At 32.8% G+C, this 21,551-nt stretch overlaps 1 protein-coding gene across 4 annotated transcripts in view; it reads left to right on the top strand.

The window, feature by feature from the left end:
* Positions 1-14,092: 14,092 nt before the first annotated feature.
* The window catches only part of LOC110029383 (histone deacetylase 8), a 32,740-nt gene continuing 25,281 nt past the window's right edge, over positions 14,093-21,551 (top strand). For all 4 annotated transcript variants that reach the window (XM_020731663.1, XM_020731672.1, XM_020731677.1 and 1 more), the window contains exons 1-2: positions 14,093-14,526; positions 17,854-18,434. In XM_020731663.1, the coding sequence (XP_020587322.1) occupies positions 14,262-14,526; positions 17,854-18,434 (846 nt within the window). In that variant the 5' untranslated portion in view covers positions 14,093-14,261. The remainder of the gene's footprint in view (positions 14,527-17,853; positions 18,435-21,551) is intronic.

Below are 21,551 nucleotides of genomic sequence, written 5' to 3'. Positions count from 1 at the left end.
CTCATTTTAAAATGCATTGATTATTGTCAAGTTTCATTATCTTTTATTACCAATCGACCAATAAATCTACTAAAATAGTTAATACAATGTATTCAGCTGAATATATTTATAATATGTTTATTATTCTCATGTTTGAAAGTACACATGTGTAATTGCACATTGAGATCATGGATGTACGACAAACTTTATCTAGATAGAAAATGATCACCCATAAGTTTTTGAATGATGTCAAGGAATTTGTAGTAGATGCTTCTCAATTGCTAGTTTGCCTATCTGAAGGTAGGTTTTAGTGTTCATGTTTGAATCACAAAAATCGAGCACAACTAATGCCTAAAGAAGTGAAATATGATCTATACCATTGAGAATTTTAGTCAGATTACTGGATTTGGACTTCACATGGGGAGGTTGATCCTATAACATTCAACTCTGCTCCTTCAACAAGTTATGATCCTCCACCTAGATTTGGCTTAAGCAAATTTGAAGAAATTATCTTTGATGGAACTCGACATCATTATGTGAGCCAAGTGCAGCAGAAAGTGGCATCAAATCTCGAGGCTCGAACATTTTATGATCTATTGAATGCTGCTCAAAGGCCACTATGGAATGGTTGTACGTCTCACTCTAAGTTATTCGTAGCCCTTAGAATGTTGAAAATTAAAATAAAGTACAACATGCCACAATAGTGCTTCAAGCAGTTTGCAGAGCTACTAAAAGAGACTAATCCACTTGAAAATTGAGCCCTTGAAGATTTATATAGGACGAAAAAATTGTTCTCTAAGTTAGGGCTTAAAGCAGAGAAGATTGATCTTTGTATAAATGGATAAATGTAATATCACCAAGAGTAACGCGATGGAGACTCAATGCAGATTTTATAATTCACCTAGATTCAAACCTCAAAGCAGAAAAAGTAAGAGGCAGAAAGATGTTATGTTCAAGAGGCTCTTTTATCTACCATTTATTTCACATCTACAGAGGCTATACAATTCTATGCGTACTGCTCCACAAATGACATGACATCAGAGAAAATCTGGAGAAAACAACTTAATGAGTCATCTAGCAGATAGGGAGGCATGGAAATCTTTTGATCGCTCATATCCCAAGTTTGCTATAGAGCCACATAACATTTAACTAGGGTTTTTCTCTAACAACTTCACACCATACGTTTAGACCTCATCGCCCTAGTTTTTTTGGTTGGTGATTGTTACACCAAACAACTTGTCATCTGAGATGTGCATGACAACCCTTTTCCTCTTCCTGACACTGATTATACCTGGTCCCAGTAGCCCTAAAGGGAGGATTGGCGTATATTTGAAGAAGTTGACATAATAGCTGCAAATTATTTGGGAAATAGGTGTCATGACATGCAACGTATACAAAAAACATAATTTCCCGATTAAAGCAGTATTAATGTAGAATGTTATATGAGTGAAGCACCGCGGGAAACTTAGTCTACTCATATTGCATGACTTATTTTAAGGTATTTACATTTCAACATAGCAGAAAGAATTCATGGTTTGACTGTCATCGTATGTTTCTAGATGGTGATCATCTCTTCAGGAGGAACAAAAATACATCTAGAAGAAACAAAACTGAGAAATTCTTTCTACAATCACGAATATCTGGGGAATATATAATGTTTATTTTTAGTAACATTCCAAATATTATTGTTTGCCATGACTTCAATTCATCCACTCGAATTTGGTGTCACTCATAATTAGACAAATTAGTCAATTTTTTGGGATTTGTCTTATTAAAAGGATAACATGATTAGACACAACCTGGATGTCATGCACATAGAAAAAAATTTCTATGACAATATCTTCAACATTTTGATGGATGCTAACAGAAAAAACGAAGGATAACGTGAATGTCAAACTTGATTTGAAGGAAATTTGCAAAAGACAGAAGTTGGAGATCCAATAAACTGTTATCGGCAAGCTCATTAAGCTCAAAACAAAATATTCCCTCACTTTTTCCCGACAAAGAATAATTTGTGAGTGACTCCAATTACTAATATTCATGTGTCGGTATGCTTCAAATTTGAGCCATTGTGTTGATGTAGGTGATGGAAAATTTTTTGAAATGAAAAATCACAAAAGTCATTTTTTTCTTACAAAATTTAATGCCAACTGCATTTGATTGTTTGCTTAAGCTTGGTTTATGTTTTCTTAAGATAGATTTAATGTTTTAATTTAATTTGTCATTAGTTTTAATTAGGTTTAGGCTTCAGTTAGGTATACTTAGACTTAAATTTAAATTACATTTGGTTTAAATTAGATAGAAATAACTTTATATTTAGTTCAATTTAATGCCAACATTAAGTCTAATTGAGTTTAACTTTAATTTTAATTTAATCCTACTATAATTTTAAAATAACATTAATTCTTAAAAAAAATAAAAAATAAAAAGCACACTATGATTTTCTTACTTAAATTTTCAACCCTAAAACTTGCTAAAATATTAAGAAAAAAAAAACTCCATTTAAAATTGCAATTATAAATTATAAATAAAATTTGAAAGTATTGAGATGAAAAAGAGAGAGAGTAGCAGTGGGGAGAAGATATTGGAGGGATAAGGAATGAGATGTAAAGAGCTGGAATGTGGGAATATACAGCTGCATGAGAGTTTATAAGTTATAAAATTAGGAATACTTGAATGTATTGTCATTATAATAAGAATTATTAGAGAACATCGATTAAGGGACAATGATTATTATGGGTGTAAATGAGCCGAACATGAGCGAGCCCAAGCTCAGCTCGTGTTCGACTCGTTTATATTTCGAGCTCAAAAAATGTGTGCGTGTTCGGCTCGTTTGCCTAACGAATCGAACACGAGCCGTTCACGAACAAAGAGTAGTTTTGACAACCCTAATCACGTAGCCATAAGATGTTAAGGATTGGGGCAATATTTAAAAATTATTGTTTAAAAATTATTGATTATTGTTTATATTAAAACATCATTTGATTCTAATTTAATAATTTTAATTCTACTTTCTTAATTAATACTTTAATTGATTATAAATCTTTGTAGTTTTGTAGTCAATTAATTTTTTTAAAATAGTACTCATCAAAGATAAATATATATATAATTGATTATTAGTATTTCAAGCCAAAACGAGCCAAACACGAACGAACAAATGAACGAACAAATCTTGGTTCGTGGTTGTTCGTGCTCAGCTCGTTAACTTAGCGAACGAGTCGAACACGAGCTGTTCGCGAACAACGAGCTGTTTTGACAGCCCTAATGATTATACAACCATAGCCTAAAAATAATAATTGAGCAATAATACTCATATGTCAGTCATTGGGCTACAATACTGATAGTAGTACATTATATAATTGTTGTTGGTCGTTTGCTTATAATTTTTCACGAGTATACATTTAGCTCTTAGATTTTCATCTTCACTCATGTAAATAATTCGGTCTATTTATAAATTTTCGTTGTAACATCTAGATAATTTTAGCTAAGTCTTCAATGCACGCCACCAAATGCCACTAAAAATAAAGCATGTTTCCATACTATATTTGATAATATTGAAGTATAAAATGTATGATAAATTACATATATTATGGAATTTATCATAACTAAATTTCTCTTAATATCTCTAACTAATTAATAAGTAAAATAAAATCAAATTGAATAGATTCTAAGGACCCCAACATCAGTCGTTACTAGCCATTCTCCTTGATAGCCTCCCAAGCTTCTTGGGAAGAAGCGGCAGCTGGTGAAACACCTTTGCCCCTATACTTACATGAATTTACCGGAAGACCACTGAACGGTACTCTATTCTTTTCATGCGGCTTAATATTTATTTAAAGTGTTAATTTAAACGAGTTGCCTGACAAGGAGTTGGTGCCGTTTTGCATTGAGGGTCTATTATAACATTTAGGTGGCTCTAACATAGAGGCTTGCTCGCTCTTTAACGCTGGCCAGCAGCTACACCCATTTTTATATGCTTAGAATATTTTACTGAGGATTATTAATTATTAAGACAAATTTATATGTGCAAATTGTTTTGAAAGTTTTTTAGTGGCCTGATGAGTCGGAGGAGAATAACATGTACTTTCTTCAGAAGGAAAATGCTTATTTATTCACCCATTCATATGACATGATTTTTTATATATTTGAACTAAATAATCTTGTTTTTTATGGATACACACACACTTCTAATTATTATGTCCTACTGTCATATAACCGCGATGAGCAGTTGGCAGCAGTGGTTAGAGAGCGCACGCTCTCCACACGCAATAATCGCTCCACACACACACACACACAAATATATATATTCAAAAGAATGATCAGAGACTATGATATGATCCCTCAGCTGTCCTATGTGTCTAACCATTCAATCTCGTACTGCGACGCAAATCCACTTAGACGGGATCGAAACCCCGAGTGACCGGGATGTGTGTGTGTGTGTGTGTGTGTGTCATCAACTTACATAAAAAGGTGTATCATATTTTTTTTTAAAGTTAAAATGATTGTATTTTTAATGTGTTACTAAAGGTTTGAATGGCAAAAATATAAAAATAAAACTTAGATGTTAAGTATGTAAATGTATAAAAATTGGATGTTATGTATGTAAATGCCCCAATAGGCATGTAAATATTTCAAATTTTTACTATTAAGAAAATAAATTAACTGCATTATCAAAAATGACAAATATAATGTGGATATTATTAAAAATGATGCCCTTATGCATACATTTTTATTGATAAAATTTTAAATATGCTAAATTTGAGTATATTTTATTTTACATTACAAAAATAATTAGAGTGAATGATTTAATCATATGGTATTGGTACATCATATGATTATACTCCAAATATATTCTTATTATACATCTTTAGAGGTTGCCTAATGCTCTATCAATTTTGTCTATTTCCCAAGTTGATTTACTGGCTAGAACAAACCCCTAATCAACCGTAAATTTTTATGTATGGTAGATTATAGTGGAAAGTCTTACAAAAATAAGTTCTTTGTCAAAAATGATACTAAAATTTTGATAGAATTTTTCCTAGTAGATGTGTTGACATCTTTTTTTTCCCCTGAACAATCTAGGATTTCTTCCTAGTATCTTCAAGCGGTTGGTTTGACCTTGACCTGGTCAGGTTGACCTACGTCAGGTCAAGCCAAACCCAACTTTGCCCGGTGGGCCTAGGTCTGGTTGGGTTAGTCCTTAAGCTTGGCGTAGGTGTGTTAAGACTTGGCTTTTGAGGGCCCATTTGGGGCAGCTTATAAGTGCGACGGTGTTTTTGAAAACGCCGTCTAACCGTTTAGTTTGTGCGTTTTTTGAAAACGTTGTCTGTCGCGCTTGGGTTTGTTACATTAAACACAGGCCACGGGTCGATCTCGACCCGCAGTTCGCGTTTAAGGATAAACTATCTATTCTGAAGCGCACAAGCTGCCCCAAACAGTTCAAATAAGCTCGTGTGTGTGAGCTTATGCATATGAATATATATACAATGTACATATATCTTATGTATCTACATATCTAACAACTGAATTTCAATTTTTGCACATATTCCACCTTACATATGTGTGAAAGGAGTATTGGCTTTTAAGAGTTAAAATATTAGTATTTTTTATATGATAAGAAAGATTTGGGCAGTATAAATGTAAAATATAAAATTTGTTGTTAGACATGTAAAATACATAAGAATTGGGTGACATGTATATAAAAATTACAGAAAACCTAGGCTCTAAACTCTAATTATGATGAGATCACAATAAGAACGAGATACATCTCAAAAATCTCAAAAAAACTAATCAAAGTTTTGAAAATTTTCAAAACTCTCAAATCTCAAAAGTAAGAAATTAATCTCATTGTTAAAATTTAAAAAAAAAATTAAAAGTTTTAGGGATACATAACCTAATGCTTTTAAATATAAAGTGAGTTATAGAAAATAAATTATCCATAGGGCAAAAAAATGTTTGATTCAAAGTCATTAGAAGACATATGAATAAACACAAAAAAAAAAAAAATGTAATCTTAATAGAATTATACCAAATTATGTTAGAGTGTTTGACTCTTAAAAATTTTGTGGCATTTACATACAAATCACATAGTTCTTATGTAATAATAGATCTAACCCTAAACTTTGATTTTTTTGCATTTATAACTCTCAAATCTTTCATATCACATAAAAAATGCCAATCTTACAGACTTTTAAGAAGTGAAACACACCTTTTCAAGCATAATTAAGGTAGTATAAATGTAAAAAAATAAAAGTTTCAAGCATAATTAAGCCTAAAAACAGACAGCAAGCTTCCCCGCAGCTGTTTCCCTGCAATAGCTTTTTGGGGTGAGAGCGCAGCTGCAGCTGAAAAGCTGAGAAGCTACAGCTGCGCCAAACAGAGCCTAAATTTCATACATGTGAATGCATAGAAACAGTGTGGTGTGTATATAAATCTTTCTAAAATTTAATGTAAATATTCTATGGAGAAGAAAATGCTTCCATTGCCTTAATGATTAATTGATAGACTATAATTATGTATCATATGTGATCATTTTTTTGCACGGATCAATGTAATTTCTCATTAAAACATGCTATTAGGTGTCTTCCTTTACTTGGAGCTACACTTAATCCTATCCTAATTCATCAAATGAACTTCCAAGAAATCAAGTAATTTTATAAATGGGTAAAATTCAATAAATCTTTTGTTCTACTCTCTCCCTCCCTCTCTCTCTCTCTCATGATCATAATAGCAATATTTTGTCAGGAGTTATATGTATACCATAATATCTATATGTTCTCTTAAGAGTTTTTGTCCCACCATTGTTGGACTGTTGTCTTGTTAGAAGTAGTATATTTATTTCATTGTTGCTTAAGGAAATAGATGAATGAGCCAAAGTTAGTGTGCTCTCCACCCTTTCTTGGTGGGGCGACATTACAGATTGGCCTCATGAGCTTTCCATGTTTATTGATGATAACGATGCCCATCTTCAACTTATTTTTTAAACAATTTCAATAAAGTTCAAGGAATGAATCAATGGTATTTTTTTAAAGAAAAGTAGACATTGCTTTATTTTTGGGACCAATGGGGAACAAATTGTGATATCTATACATACAAGGGACATAAACATGGAAGAAGTTAAATTAAGAGACACGTAGGATCAATTTGAGAAAGTTTTTTTTACAGCGCACTTAAGGGCAACTTATAAGTTCGGGGGTGTTTTTGAAAACACCGCGGTATCATTTGAATCGCTTGTTTATCCCACTTATTCGAAAATGCGGTTGCATTTTTACACTAAATGCAAGCAGCGGGTCGAACCCCGTGGTCGACCGGCGGGCCGCATTTCAAGATAAATTGCTTATCCTGAAAAACACAAGCTGCCCCAAACACATCCTTAGTCGTGGCATATGATTTGAGAGTGTAATCTTCCACAATAAGGTCACGAGTTCAAATCACTCATATTGTTGTTTGGGCTCACCTTTTATAAAAAATAAAAATAAAAATAGCATTATTTTATAGATAGATTAGAATTTTTTTTTCATTTTTCTTAACTTCATATGATGAAAAGCGTCGTTTTTTAAGTAGAGTTGCTTGATTTTGATAATTATAAAATTAACTGTTTCTCATCTGTCTTAGAAGAAAAAAATATTTTTTAATTAATTATCAAATATAATTTTTCATAATAGTTCTATAATTAGCTTTATAGACAATTACTTGTTTATATTGCAAATTTGTTGAGCCTTGGAAAAAAATTACTTGTAAGTTTGGTACATGTGCAAATGGTCTCCTTTCTATAGTCAGATGTAGGAGTTGTTTCAAAAACTAATTGATAAAATTGCATTAAAAGTAATGCATGCAAATTTGTTCCATATTAAAGTCATTATGCGATGGTTAATTGACATTTCTTTTAATCATATTAGCAATTTTCAGTTCTTATTTCATATTGAGACTGACTTCTCATCTTCTACATACCAATAAGGTGTAAAGTAGCTTATCTAAAGTTAGGTATTTCTTATAAAAATAAGAGACCTCATAAGAAATGTAAAATATTTAACCCTAAACAAAATACATATTTTTGAAGTATTTAGTTTTATGATGATGTATCTCCTTCAATTTTAATATGGAAAAGGTATAGAATCATGAGAAACAGGAGTTGAATGTTGATCTCACGTTCCAAAAATATATGCCATATCAAGTTTACAAAATTAATTGATGTGTGACTAATGATATTAATTTGGCACTAATTTATATATATATATATATATATATATTTTTTGAAAGCCCAAATGAGCTCATAGATTAAATAGAAAGAGAATATATATATATATATTTGACTATTGTTAAATGTTTAGAGGAGGTCCCTTGGGATCACTTTTGTATTTCCTTTTATTTTATGTGTGCTTTAATTTAAATTAAAGTATGTTTGATTGAGTTAGTTATTTTTAAAATAATCGCAATATCCTTTAAAATGCAATTTGGGATTACTTTCAATTTTGATTTTTTATTATTATTTTTTATTTTTATTTTATTTTGTACTTGTTTTAACTAGAAACAAAATTTGTTCGATATGTTATAGCATGTTTCATTGTAAAAATATACCAAATAAATAATTATTAGATGTTTTCAGTATTTTTAAACATAAACTAATTTATTTTTTAAAATAACAAATACAAAAAATATGTTGAAGAAAAATATTTTTAAAATAATCAAATAAATAAATAAATAAAATAAAGGTGATCTTAAACAAGCCCAAAGTGTTTTGACTTTCGAATGTTATTAAAAATGAGTTGATTTACATTTCAAAATAAAATAAAAAAATATATAAAAATTATACCAAATTAATATATCTTTAAAAAATGGAGAATAGAAATAAAAATGATACCAGCCTTTCGTTATATTAAAAAAAGATTTATTATAGTCGGAAAATATTTGTGTATGTAAGGAGATTATATCTGCGTTATACCGCCATAACATCTCTGTAACTTACATGCACCTACCGAAACTACAGAATCGCAGAATTTAATTATATGTTACAGATAGGTTACAGGGAGGTAACAGAGAGGTTATAGGGGGTAGAACGTGGATCTAACCTGCCTATACCCTCTGAATAATCTCCCGACGTACGCAGCGCTGCATACATCTTACATACGCAAATATTCTCCATTATAGTGAGTCTTCCATATATTACAGGACCAATGACCCCAAAACGCTCCAAGATAGCTTGTATCAATAAAATGTTGAGTTAATGAATTGCAATAATCCTTTCGAGAGATAAATTCTCCTTTATTTTCTTTCAAACAAGGCGAACGTTAGAGCTAAACTTTTCTATATTATTCACATTTTTTTTTAATAATGTACTGCTTATTCATTTGATTAAAAATACCGTTTGGTTATGGAAGCTCATTTTGAATTAATTGACATCTTTGATCCAACTTGAATCTTACGTGTGACTCCAACAACTTGGGGTGCGTTTGGGGCAGCTTATAAGTGTGGTGGTGTTTTTGAAAACACCGCGATACCGTTTAGATCGTGAGTTTTGCCCACTTATTTGAAAACACAGTTGCATTTCTACACTAAACGCAGGTCACAACCGTATTCCAGGATAAGTTGTTTATCCTGAACACACAAGCTGCCACAAAGACACCCTTAACCCAACCGAATTGTGATGTGTAAGGCTGACATCAGTAGAAAAAGAATAAAAATTAGTTAGTTTACCAGTAGCATGAATATTAAAGAGAAAATAATCAATATTTGAATCAAAATTGAGCCCCACCTGTCAAGTTAGCGCACGTCAGCTCATGCAAAGAGTTCTTCAAATTCTGAAAATGCTTTAAACAAACCACACCATGATTGAATCATATGTAGCAGGTAGCAGCTTCTATTCTTTATGGAAGGGGTGTACTGATCTTGTTTCAACAGCTAAAGGAGATGAGAGCACTTATTCGAATATTATTATTTCATCTGCCATTGTTTGAGAACTATTTATTACGAAGCTTTCCCTATCTTCACTGGAGTTGGTTAATGGCACTAGTCATTCTCTAACTTTTTTTAGTATTTCATTGAATAATGATGCATTTATCCCACTTGTTTTCTTCTGTTACTGCTCTGGCTCTTCTGCTGATAAAACTGACGAGTCAAACAAAGTACTTATGTTAGATAAGCTGATTCTCCATGCATTTCTCATGCTCTATAAAATTTAGCCTCTTAATTCTTCTTCCACCAGAAAAAAAAAAAAATGTTTTGGTGTCTTGTGAAAAATTATTACGTACGGACAAAATAAGTGCGTATTTGATGATATTTTATGGCATTGCGGTGATATTGTAGTTTCATACTACTATAATACTGCCAGATACTGTCAATCTGCAAGTGCAGATTACACACGTAATATTTGCTCTTAGGTTGTTGAAAAATGTGTTGGGAGCGATATGAATGTTCTCATATTTCTAATTTCGAAGTGGATGCTTAGCACCACCTAGATGAACAGCACTATGATTCCCCCTCGGAGACTGATGAGAGGGTTTAATTTGTGGCATCTTAAGAAGAATAGTAAATTTAATGTAAAAGCTATTAGTCTTCTAGAGTTGGATTGGATATACAAGGCCAAATAGAAGGCTATGCAATAGGCATTGGTTCTTACATGAAGATGATTAGAGCCTTCACTAGCAATCTTTTAAGGCAGTTTCAAACTGACTGGCAAAAAGAGGCTTAAGAAATAGATTCTCATAAATAAACTTTTAAGTGTAAATGATCTTATATTTATGAGTTTATTCAAATTCATCTTGTAAATATTGATTCACCTTAGTAAATGATCTTATTTTTAACATATATCTCATGACTTGATAAATAATAGCTCATGACTTGATTTATTTATCATAAGAACTTCTTCATTCAAAAGTCTGAATTATTTTCTTACCTATCGTAAATTATCAAACATAAATTATTGATTCCCTTCATAGGTTCACTACAAGATGTCTATTTTTAGAAATTATTACGTGCTGCGATCACACGTTCAGGTTTGTGCGATACAAAGTGGTGTGTCTGCATCTGACCCGTCGTCAAAACGTGCAGTCAGCTGCACATAATAATCTTCTCTTTATTTGAGTTGATCAAAAGACTCAAAAGCTTTTTGAGTCTTCTCTTTATGTTTATTTAATATCACATTTATCCGTTAATTTGTCATTTCGAGTATGTTTTTGAGAGTGATACGATCACTTCATATGCCTTCATTTCTCGCACTCTAAGTAATTATACTAATCTTAAAATTTGATGTCTTCCTTTTTATTATTGAACATCTTCTTTTAACTTTTGAGGAAAAAAAACTCTTTCTCAAGGTAGAGTTACATCTTTATTGCTAATGTTGCCCATCTCAATATCATATGACTCGTCAACTTATAAAAAAAAATTATTCTATATTATTTGCTTAAAATATATTTGTAATTTTTTGTAGAGTTGTTATTAAAAAACTATTTAAAAAATAAGTAGATAAATTTTTAGACCTAAATATATTTTTATTCACAAATTATCAAAAAATAAATAATAGATTCATAAAATAACTACATAAATTTAAAACATTGATATAACTCTCAATATTTAGATAAGCGTCTACATATTTTATTTACACATTTTCAATTGTAGAATATTTTTTACTTGGAGTATTTATAGTTATAACTTTTGCTTAATAAGGTTTTGATAATCTAAAACATATGTCAATATTATTCGTATTTAATTATAAAACATGCTAACTAGCATGTAGCTTATGCCAATATTCGTATTTCGACATTAAATAACTTATGTTTGTTTGGAATTTATTTATAGATAAATTTAAACATCATCTAATCATATAATGTAGGAGAATTTTTAATTGTACGAAAAAAAAATCATGATAGGTACGCATGAAATCTAATATTCCCCCTCAATAGGTGAAGAGTATTGACCTTATATGGAGTTGTAGGTAATGACTGTCTTCTAATATTCCCCCTCAGTATTCAATATGAGCTATGAATATTTTTCATAGCCATCTTGGATAGTAGTGTAGTGAGACTGGCTTTAGGCAAAGTGTTAATGGTAGCCATATTTGCAACATGAAAGAAGGTTTACAAAAATTTAACACCCTCTAATTGTGTGAAACTCTTTGTAACGAAGTGAACTTTGTGTTTGCTTATGGAGCCATTTGGATTGTATTTTGTTTTGTATGCCCTCTTAAAACTAATTGGATGTCAGCCTGGTGGTAGTGGGACAATGATTCAAGTATTATTTTTTCTTAAAGCATTTAGTTATATGTTCACGACTTGTTGCCATTTGAGGTCCTTGGCTTATATATTGGAATATATTGATGAAGCTTGTAGTACTTTTCTTTAGCGTGCTTGCGGTAGTTGCAACAAATGCAAAATGGTCAACCCTTCTGGCAATTTGTGAAATTTCTCATGTTAGAGTCTCAAGTGATAACCATGATGTCACTCATTATTACAAATGCCACTTTCTTAGTGGCGGAGGAGTTGGTTGCTCAAGACTTGTTTGACATTCTTCTTGGAGTTTCAATGAGAAGATGTGGTTAATAGGTGGTAATAAATCCATTAACCATATTTGACCACAAGTTTGAATGAAAGATTTATTTAACTCCATGAAAAAGGAGGTCAAGTATTCCATCTCATGGTAATAGAAATGTCGTTTGACACCTACATATACACATTTTTCATAGGTACAAATTTGTGTAAAACTGTCCCGCCCTTCTCATATTATTTTGAGCTAAGTGAAATATTAAGCGATAGTGGCTTGATCATGTCAGAGCTTAATTAGATCATGCCTAAGTTGAAAAATCTTGGTTTTGTTGATTTGCAGGGAATGACCATTGAGGTTTACCAGACTTCTTTAATAGTGTCTAGGTACAGGATGCATGCAGGAGTTGAAGATCCAAGAGATTGCAATGCTATTGTTTCTTGATTATGAATTAAAGAGGTTTTGATTCGTATCTTCTGGTTTTTGGATGGATACATCCATAAATCAAAGTTTATTCTCTGCAGATAGGGTGATTGTTATCGCTCGACTTCACGAGTTGTAGTTAACTCTGGTTAAAGGTTTCATCAGAAGTGAGATCTCAATTATTGGAGTGGTGGATATAATAGAGGCTCAAAAAATCATCCATTGCGACACATCATTCCCATTGATGGAGAAATAAGTGATGCTGAGATTTAGAGACGAAGGATGATCATTCTCGGTAATAAAATATATTAAAAATGGGGGAAATATGTTGATGTGATGAAGCTGATAAAAAAACAACTGAAATAGTTTTTTATGTTATTCTATATCTATTTTATATGGGACTCTTTTTTATATAGTGGACGTTACACAGAGGGCTACATTCAGGTGAGAAGTACTGAAACTTGTTGCCTTATATATAGTTAGTCAGTATTGAGCGTTGTTTAATGTAAAATATATGATTGAGAAATACTGATTATAAAAAAAGTAAAATTCTCTTAGCATCACATGTTCGCATCAATGTTGAAGGTTTTGTAACGTCAATTTGGGTGAAAAAGAGTGAAACTTGATCGAGCCTAAGACTTATTTGTGATTGACTCGTTCAGATTTTTTTGTTGGAGTTCAACTTGTGATCGAAATGGCTTAATAATTGCCTGTTCGTTCTCGGCTCGATTCTAACTCATTTGTTTGAATTAAGCTTATGTAGTTATATTCGGCTCTAAATAATAATTTATTGAAATTTAATAAATCAAATAAATATAATGAAAGTACAAAATTTAATCTTTTATTTTAAAACTCTTCAAATAGAGAATTAAAAATAAAGTTCAATTTCTTTAGCCATGTGACCCACATTGTATAAGAAATTAGTTTTCGAAAAACTAATGTACATTTTTTCATTTTAAAGAGCACATGCCGGGGTGTCATCATATTTTTATTTAATTACATGTCTAATTCAAAAACTTATTTTTTTATTTGTAATCCTAGCTCAAAATTATTTAATAATTAATTAAATTTAAAATTTTAAAATATAATATAAACTTATATTATATAAATATTTTATTAATATTATTTAATTAACTTAACCCAAATTGAGTCTAATAGGAGCTCATAAAATTTTATTGCCTCCTCCTCATTCATAAATTAAGCTCAAAAAACTTATTGGTGTTTGCCGATTCAATAAAAAGCGAAGGGTGAACTCAGAAGCTTTTTTTGACCGATTTCTAACATATCAGTGAACTCGCTGGAGGAACCCTAACAAAACCCACGCATACAAGTTCCATTTTCGTGCTGTTCGAGCTGAATCTTCGATTCCTTGCCTCCATTAAACCATGTATGCTCCTCCATCTACCATTCCTCGCCAGCTCTTACACGTTTTCTGGCACGACGGCATGCTTAGCCATGACGCCGGCATTGGAGTCTTCGACACAGGCCACGATCCTGGTTTCCTCGAAGTGTTGGAGAAACACCCGGAGAACGCCAGCCGAGTGAAGAACATGGTCTCCATCCTCCGCAAGGGTCCAATCTCTCAATACATCTCCTGGCATACCGGAAGACCTGCTCGGATTTCTGAGCTTCTCTCTTTCCACACCTCTGGTAACTTTTCTAAACCTTCTACTTTTTTAAGTGAGATATCAAATTCTAATTTCTATCTAAGAGTTGTCAAATTCACCCCAATAGCTCGGGGTGTGTACTGAATGTGAAAAACTTAAAATTTGCTTTGAATTTTTTCTTAATGTTCTATTAATAAAAAAAAGAGGGAAATTTGCATGCATACCATGCGATTCTGAATTATTTACATTAAAAATAGAGAAATAAGAGCCTATCAAAGAATAAAGATGTGTCAAAATATATTTGAATTGTTAAATGAATATATAGTGATATTAAGTATTCTAAAAGATATTCAAAAGGAGATTTCTTGATATATGTTTTTCACATATGAAATAATTCGAATTCATTAGAAATCTACTGAGATAAACTGAATGTTAAAACAATGGAGGAAGTATTTGAAAATAAACGGCTTATTTAGTGAAATAAAGGTTGACTATATGATATGATATTTTAGTGTCTATGACATTGCCGACTATTTGGGGTGTTAGTTGGTGGTAGTGGTGATTTGGATGGGTAGGCCCTTGAGTTGGGTGTTGAAGTGGAGGTAGGAATTAAGAGAAGTGGGAGGAGATTTGGAGGGAGAAGGGTGCTGGGAGTAATTGATTTAGATGGTATTTGGTAAGAAAAAACAACTTATTTAAGAGTGCATGGTTGGAAGTATAAACTCTATTTGTTTGAGGATCAAGGCACTTGCATCCTTTTTGAGAGGATAAGTACCTGATGAAAACATAGCTTTTCGAGAGAGAAAATTTTATTTTTGGTGTTAGGCCTTAGCCAAGGGAAACATTGACAACCATAGGCTTTGCGATGATTGTATGTAGGTGGTCGATGATGTAAGATTTTATAAGAAGACTTGAGATTGATGGGTGCTTAATTAGCATTTAGTTAGGAGTGCCTGCCCACAAATGTAGAGGTATCGAGGCTTTATTCAAAGGGTGAAAACTGCCTCAATGAGATGACAATGTTTTCTTTCATAAATGCCATTTTCTTTAGGGTGTACGGGCAGCGTATTGGTGATAGATGTTCCACTGTTTGAAAGGGTTAGTGAAAGCTGTTTTTTGGTATTCCCCGCCTCCATTAGTACATAATGTTTTAATTTGGGTGTTGAATTATTTTTCCAATAGATTTTTGAATTCAACCAACTTATGAGCTGTTTCATTTTTATTGCAAAGAAGTAAACAGAGGATAAAAGAGAAATCATCAACAAACACAACATAATATTTATAAGACTGTGTGGACAAGCTTGCGGAAGGTCCCCATACATCTGAATGTATAATTTCCAGTGGATAAGATTCATGTGAGGTAGAGAGGATAAATGAGAGCTTATGACTTTTAGCTGGATGACATGAAGTGCATTGTATATTTTTGGATGAGGAACATAATGATGGAATGTGTCTTGCTAAAGAGGATTGAATCTTGAGTTATAGATGCCCAAGATGATGATGCCATGAGCTTGGAATTGTTGAATGGTGATAAGAGCAAACAATCTTGGTTGAGTTGTAGGAGCGAGGAAGTAATGGATTGGATAGAGTCCATACACATAATGTACTTCGAGTAAAGTTAGGTTGGTATGTACATCCTTGATAGACTACCCTGATAGGAAATTTTATGACAATTCTCAACTTTACCAGGGCTTATGATCAATTAAAAGCTAAACCATACTGCGGAATAATAGGATCACACAAATTCGAGAAAACTGGAATAAAGAACTAAATAGAAAGCACAATCAAAATAAATTGGAAAAGAACACAGGAATTTTACATGGAAAAACTCGAGAATGGGAAAAAAATACAAAGTTACGCCATCATAAAATTTCACTATGAATTTCCTTGAGTTTACAGAGAACACAATCAAATTTCCTCTCTACACACGAGGAAGCTTACAATACCTCGCTCCAAAGTCTTTCTTCTTCGATAAGACAGGAAAAATGCACGCCGAGATATCATAAATCCTCCTCTTCGATACTCCTTTCCTTCACAAGAAACGTGTCGAAGAAACCTCACACATGAACTGTTGATATGCTGTTTGATGATTAAAAACCAAATCCTGTGTATAAATTGCTTCGGGCGCATAAGCGCCTGGACTTGGTGCCTTAGCGTCTTGCTTACTGGATTGATGCCTTATGTTGGGCGCATAAAAGCGCTAGCCTCTCAGGAATAAAGTAGCGCATAAGGGTAAGTGGGGGCATATGCGCCCAAAGGCTAGCACATAAGCGCTGATCTTTTGGGAATAAAGAAACTCATAAGGGTAAGTGGGCGCATATGCTCCCAAAGGCTGACACATATGCTCCCAAAGGCTGACGCATATGCACCAGCTTCTCTGCTGTTTGCACTCAATTGGGCGCTTATGCACTCATAGCCCAACACATGCACCGAGTGATTTGCCCCTCTAAGCTGCTCTCCAAATCAGTCTCCACTCATAACATACCCATTAGCATTGAATGTGTTGGTACAACAATTACGAATAGTGAGTTTGTAGACTGAAATAAGATTGAAGACATGGTTTGAGACAAAATGAAGATTAGTTAGTGAAACCTATGAGTAGATGTTGTTAAAAGGCTCGACGCGGTGTGAGCAATAGGTAGTTGTTGTTCATTTCCAATGGTAATGGAGCTTTCTCATTTACATGTTCGATTTATTCATCTGATTTCTTTTCTTGCAAACAAACTCGAGTTGTTTGTCAATGGCTCGCCTAGGTTGATATTTCTCATTGTGGACCTCTATTGCTATTAGAATTTTTATTTTCTTTTTTGTATTATTCTTAATAATTTATTTATTTTAATATATATATATTTTAATATCATTTTTTATTATAATGGCATGTTTGATGCGTGTCCGTGTCTTATATTTTAAATAATAGATGTATCTCTTAAATATGAAGAGATGTGGCTAGTATGGTTTGTGAAATTGTGATGAAATCCAAATGGTAACGTTTGAGACCACATGCATACGTGCTGGCATCTTCTGGCAGATTATGAATCTCTAGAGAACCCATACCATAACCGAATGTTATATGTGAAATTATTTCCTGTAAATCTATTACATTATAGCCTATATTGTAATTTAACAAATACCAAATTTTCCTAAGATTTGTTGAACTTTGCATGCTATCTACTGAATTGCACTAGATTTGATCATATAGAGTTACCTACTGCTAAGTTGCATATGTATGAATACGCATTTACAATGGAAAAAATCATTTGTGAAAAAACTTTGCATCTCTTAGGTTTCTATTGTTGTGCTTGCAAAGATTCTCTTCAATTATTGGTCGCTTATGAAGAACTTCTATTTTGTTGCATTCTTTCTATCCTAGAATACATAGGTGAACTAGTCCAGGCTGACAAGGAAGGGGGAAAAGATCTTTGTGCTGGTACTTTTCTGAATCGTGGTTCATGGGATGCTTGTCTTCTTGCTGCTGGGAGCACTTTAGAAGCAATGAAATATGTGCTCGATGGGCATGGGAAACTGGCTTATGCATTAGTGCGGCCACCTGGTCATCATGCGCAGCCTACTAGAGCTGATGGCTATTGTTTCCTGAACAATGCTGGTCTTGCTGTTCAACTTGCTCTTCAATCTGGCTGCCCAAAGGTTGCAGTAATTGACATTGATGTCCATTATGGCAATGGCACGGCGGAAGGTTTCTACCACTCGAATAAGGTTCTTACAATTTCGCTTCATATGAATCATGGTTCTTGGGGGCCTTCACATCCTCAAAGTGGAGACATTGATGAGGCTGGTGAAGGCGATGGGTTTGGTTACAACTTGAACATACCTTTACCCAATGGAACAGGTGATGAGGGTTATGTGTATGCAATGAATGAGTTAGTTGTTCCAGCTATTCAAGAGTTTAAGCCTGGCCTTGTTATTTTGGTTGTTGGACAAGATTCTAGTGCGGTGAGTTGATATATATATTTTGTTATTCTTTTACCTTATTTATTGGTGCTTGTTTCTACACCTTAGGTGCTTTTTGGCTATGAGTAGGATTTAGTACATACTATAATTCCTGAAAATTATTTGTCAAGATAGATGTTAAATTTGGCCCATCTTAATAAAATGTCTTGCAGTTATTTCGAGATTTAAGATTTAAGCTTTAAGATTTAAGGGAATAGATAATTAAATAGTTATATTTAATGGTGGCAAAATAAATCCCTTTTTGCTCGAACACGTAAAATATAAATTATATATTTGTTAAATTGAATCATTTTGAATTACTTGGAATGGTCTAAATAAACTTTTCTTTAATGAAGGGTGATAAAGTACAACCATTACTTCGAATGTCTAAACAAGCTTCAATTGGAATGAAAGAGAGAGAGAAAATAAAAGGTGGTAGCATCATTCATCTTATAGTTTAGAAGATTGTATTCACTTCAATATTGTAGAAGTGTAAAGCATTAGTGAAGTGTTCACCTGTCAACAAAGAGGAGCGTAAACTCCATGGCTGTAAAATCTTTTTAAATTGTTTTTTAAATAATGAAAACATATTAATAAGTTAAATTCAAAAAATAAGACAAAATAACAATTTCATTAAGAAAAGGAAGGAAGGTGAGAGAAATTAGAAAAAAAGAGTGAATGCATTAGAATAACAGCATTAAACCCTTTAATTTTTAAGTATTTAGCATTGAAGACCAACCGAGATACAAAGAGAAAGGATTAAATCTAGTAACTTTCATTAATAAACATGAACAAATGTAGCAACAAACAAACAACAAATATCAACTGTCAATAAAGTGGACAGTACTAAGAATAAAATATAACATAAAATGATTAGTTTTATAGCACCTGATGTCGTGATAGGATGAAGCCTCTCTTAATTTCATAGCACCTAAAAACATAGTAGGGTGAAGCCTATCTGTGAAAAGAAAAAAGAAAAAAAAAAGAAGGCAAGAAGTGAAAATGGAAATAAGTTGGGAAGAATACAGTTAAAAAAAAGATGAATGGATACAACCTGCACTATCAGGAAGTGGCACTTGTTTGGATGAGTGTATAGCTTTTCCTGAACGCAAAACCTCTGAGACTGTCTTCAGGTGTTACAAGTGCTTGTCCTTGAATTTGCTGTATATCAGAATATCATCGAAGTATAACACTACAAACTTCCCTATATGGGCCTAGAACACCTGATTTATTAACCTTATAAATGTGCTAGGTGCATTAGACAATCCGAAAGACATGACTGACCACTCGTATAATCCATCCTGGGACTTGAAAGCGGTTTTCCACTCGTCCTCTGGCCTCATCCAGATCTGGTGGCACCCGCTGCATAATCTTGAAAAAGACAATGACTCTGTGGAACTGATCCAATAGGTCGTCCAGGTGAGGTATGAGGAATTAGTATTTGATAATAATCTTGTTGATTACCTGAATGTCAATGCACATCTTCTATAATCTATCTTTCTTGGGTACCTTCAGAGCGGGGACAACACACGGACTAGTACTCTCTCTGACCAAATCTTTGACAATGAGATCCTGTACTTGTCTTTGCAACTCCTCGTACTCTACTGGCCTCAATCTGTATGTATGCGGATATGAGAGCTATGGCGTGTTGAATGTCCTTCAGTGATGACAAACCCTCTGGAAGATTATCGATCATCATGTCATGGAAGTCGCACATCAGCAGCTGTATAGGTGTTATTATCTCAACATCTTCCTCAGTTCCCTCTAGTAGGACCAACGCCATTGCCACTAGAGCATCTCGAATCGATTGCATGAAGGTGGCTCTCAGGACTACCATCTCTTTTATGATGTCTATGCCTCTCACATCCTTGACTGGTAAAAGCATGATGCGTCTCTAATCCTTTTTAAATGAATAAGTCTTCTTGAAGCTGTCGTGCTGGGTCTTGTGGCCGAACAGTCATGACCTCCTCAACAGAATATGACAAGCATTCATAGGGACTGAGCCACACCACACTTGCTTCTGTAGCTGATTTTCAATAAAAAATTTAACAAATAGTCATCGTTGTTCATAACTATAAATTGTGTAATTTAAGTGACTGGCAAGCCAAATAGGTTTGAAAGTCGTTCTTGGTTGAAATTATGAGTACACACTTTTTTCAACAAAAAATTGTTGGAAGTGCCATACAACAATCCCATAAGATGAATATTTGTTGGTGAATATTGACCTACTGCACGTTATTGCATGATAACTAATAAAAGTATGATAATATATTTTAGATATAATAAGAGTCAACCTGGTAGAACAATAGGGTGCAAATTATCATATTAAGAATCATCTTCTTCTATATTTATCAAAATCAACACTTACTTTAAAAACATGGTTTTGATGGTAATATTCATTGCAAGTATAACATAAGTTTTTTTTCATTTTATCAACCATTCCATTAAATTTTTTTATTGGTAAAAAAAAAAAATTAAGACGAATGGTTTAAGTACCCAACATTGAGTATTTATTTTTTGATTTTAAGATTATGGGTTGGAAGATGAAAAATGCAATGAAATATTATCATAAAATTAGATGATGCACTTAAAAGATAAATAAAATTATTTTTACGAATAAACTTTAAGATTTAAAATTTGAGATGCTTACGAAGAAGTTAATATTATGTGGGATAAAATAACAAGTACTATTAAGCAAATTGCAAAATATGTGCTTGGAGAATCAAAAGGAAACTATCTTATAAATAAAAATAATTAGTGACAAAATAATGATATGCAAGAAAGATATAATATTAAGATTTTTTGTTATAAAAATTGATTTAGATGCAAAAGTTTGGATAATTGAAAAAAAAAAAATATTAGGTGCTCCATAGGGAGTTGTCGGCGCTTAAAAGGGGAAAAAGTTAATGTTTGGGGGTCGCCCGTAAGAAGCTGTCGGTCGCCGGAATCGAAATCCCGTCACCCGCTTCGGAAGGACTTTTTAATTTACGTATATATATATATATATAATTTTAGAAAAATATGAAATCAAACTGACCTCATATTTTTCACAGTTTAAATAAAAGAGCGCTCTACCTCAATTCCTGTATCTATCCCGAGGGATAAACACAAGACTTGAGG

This window comes from Phalaenopsis equestris, unplaced genomic scaffold, assembly GCF_001263595.1.
Source record: "Phalaenopsis equestris unplaced genomic scaffold, ASM126359v1 Scaffold000002, whole genome shotgun sequence".
Taxonomy (NCBI): Eukaryota; Viridiplantae; Streptophyta; class Magnoliopsida; order Asparagales; family Orchidaceae; genus Phalaenopsis; species Phalaenopsis equestris.
Note: the sequence above shows the minus strand (reverse complement) of the source record. Positions and strands in the feature narration are given on the sequence as shown.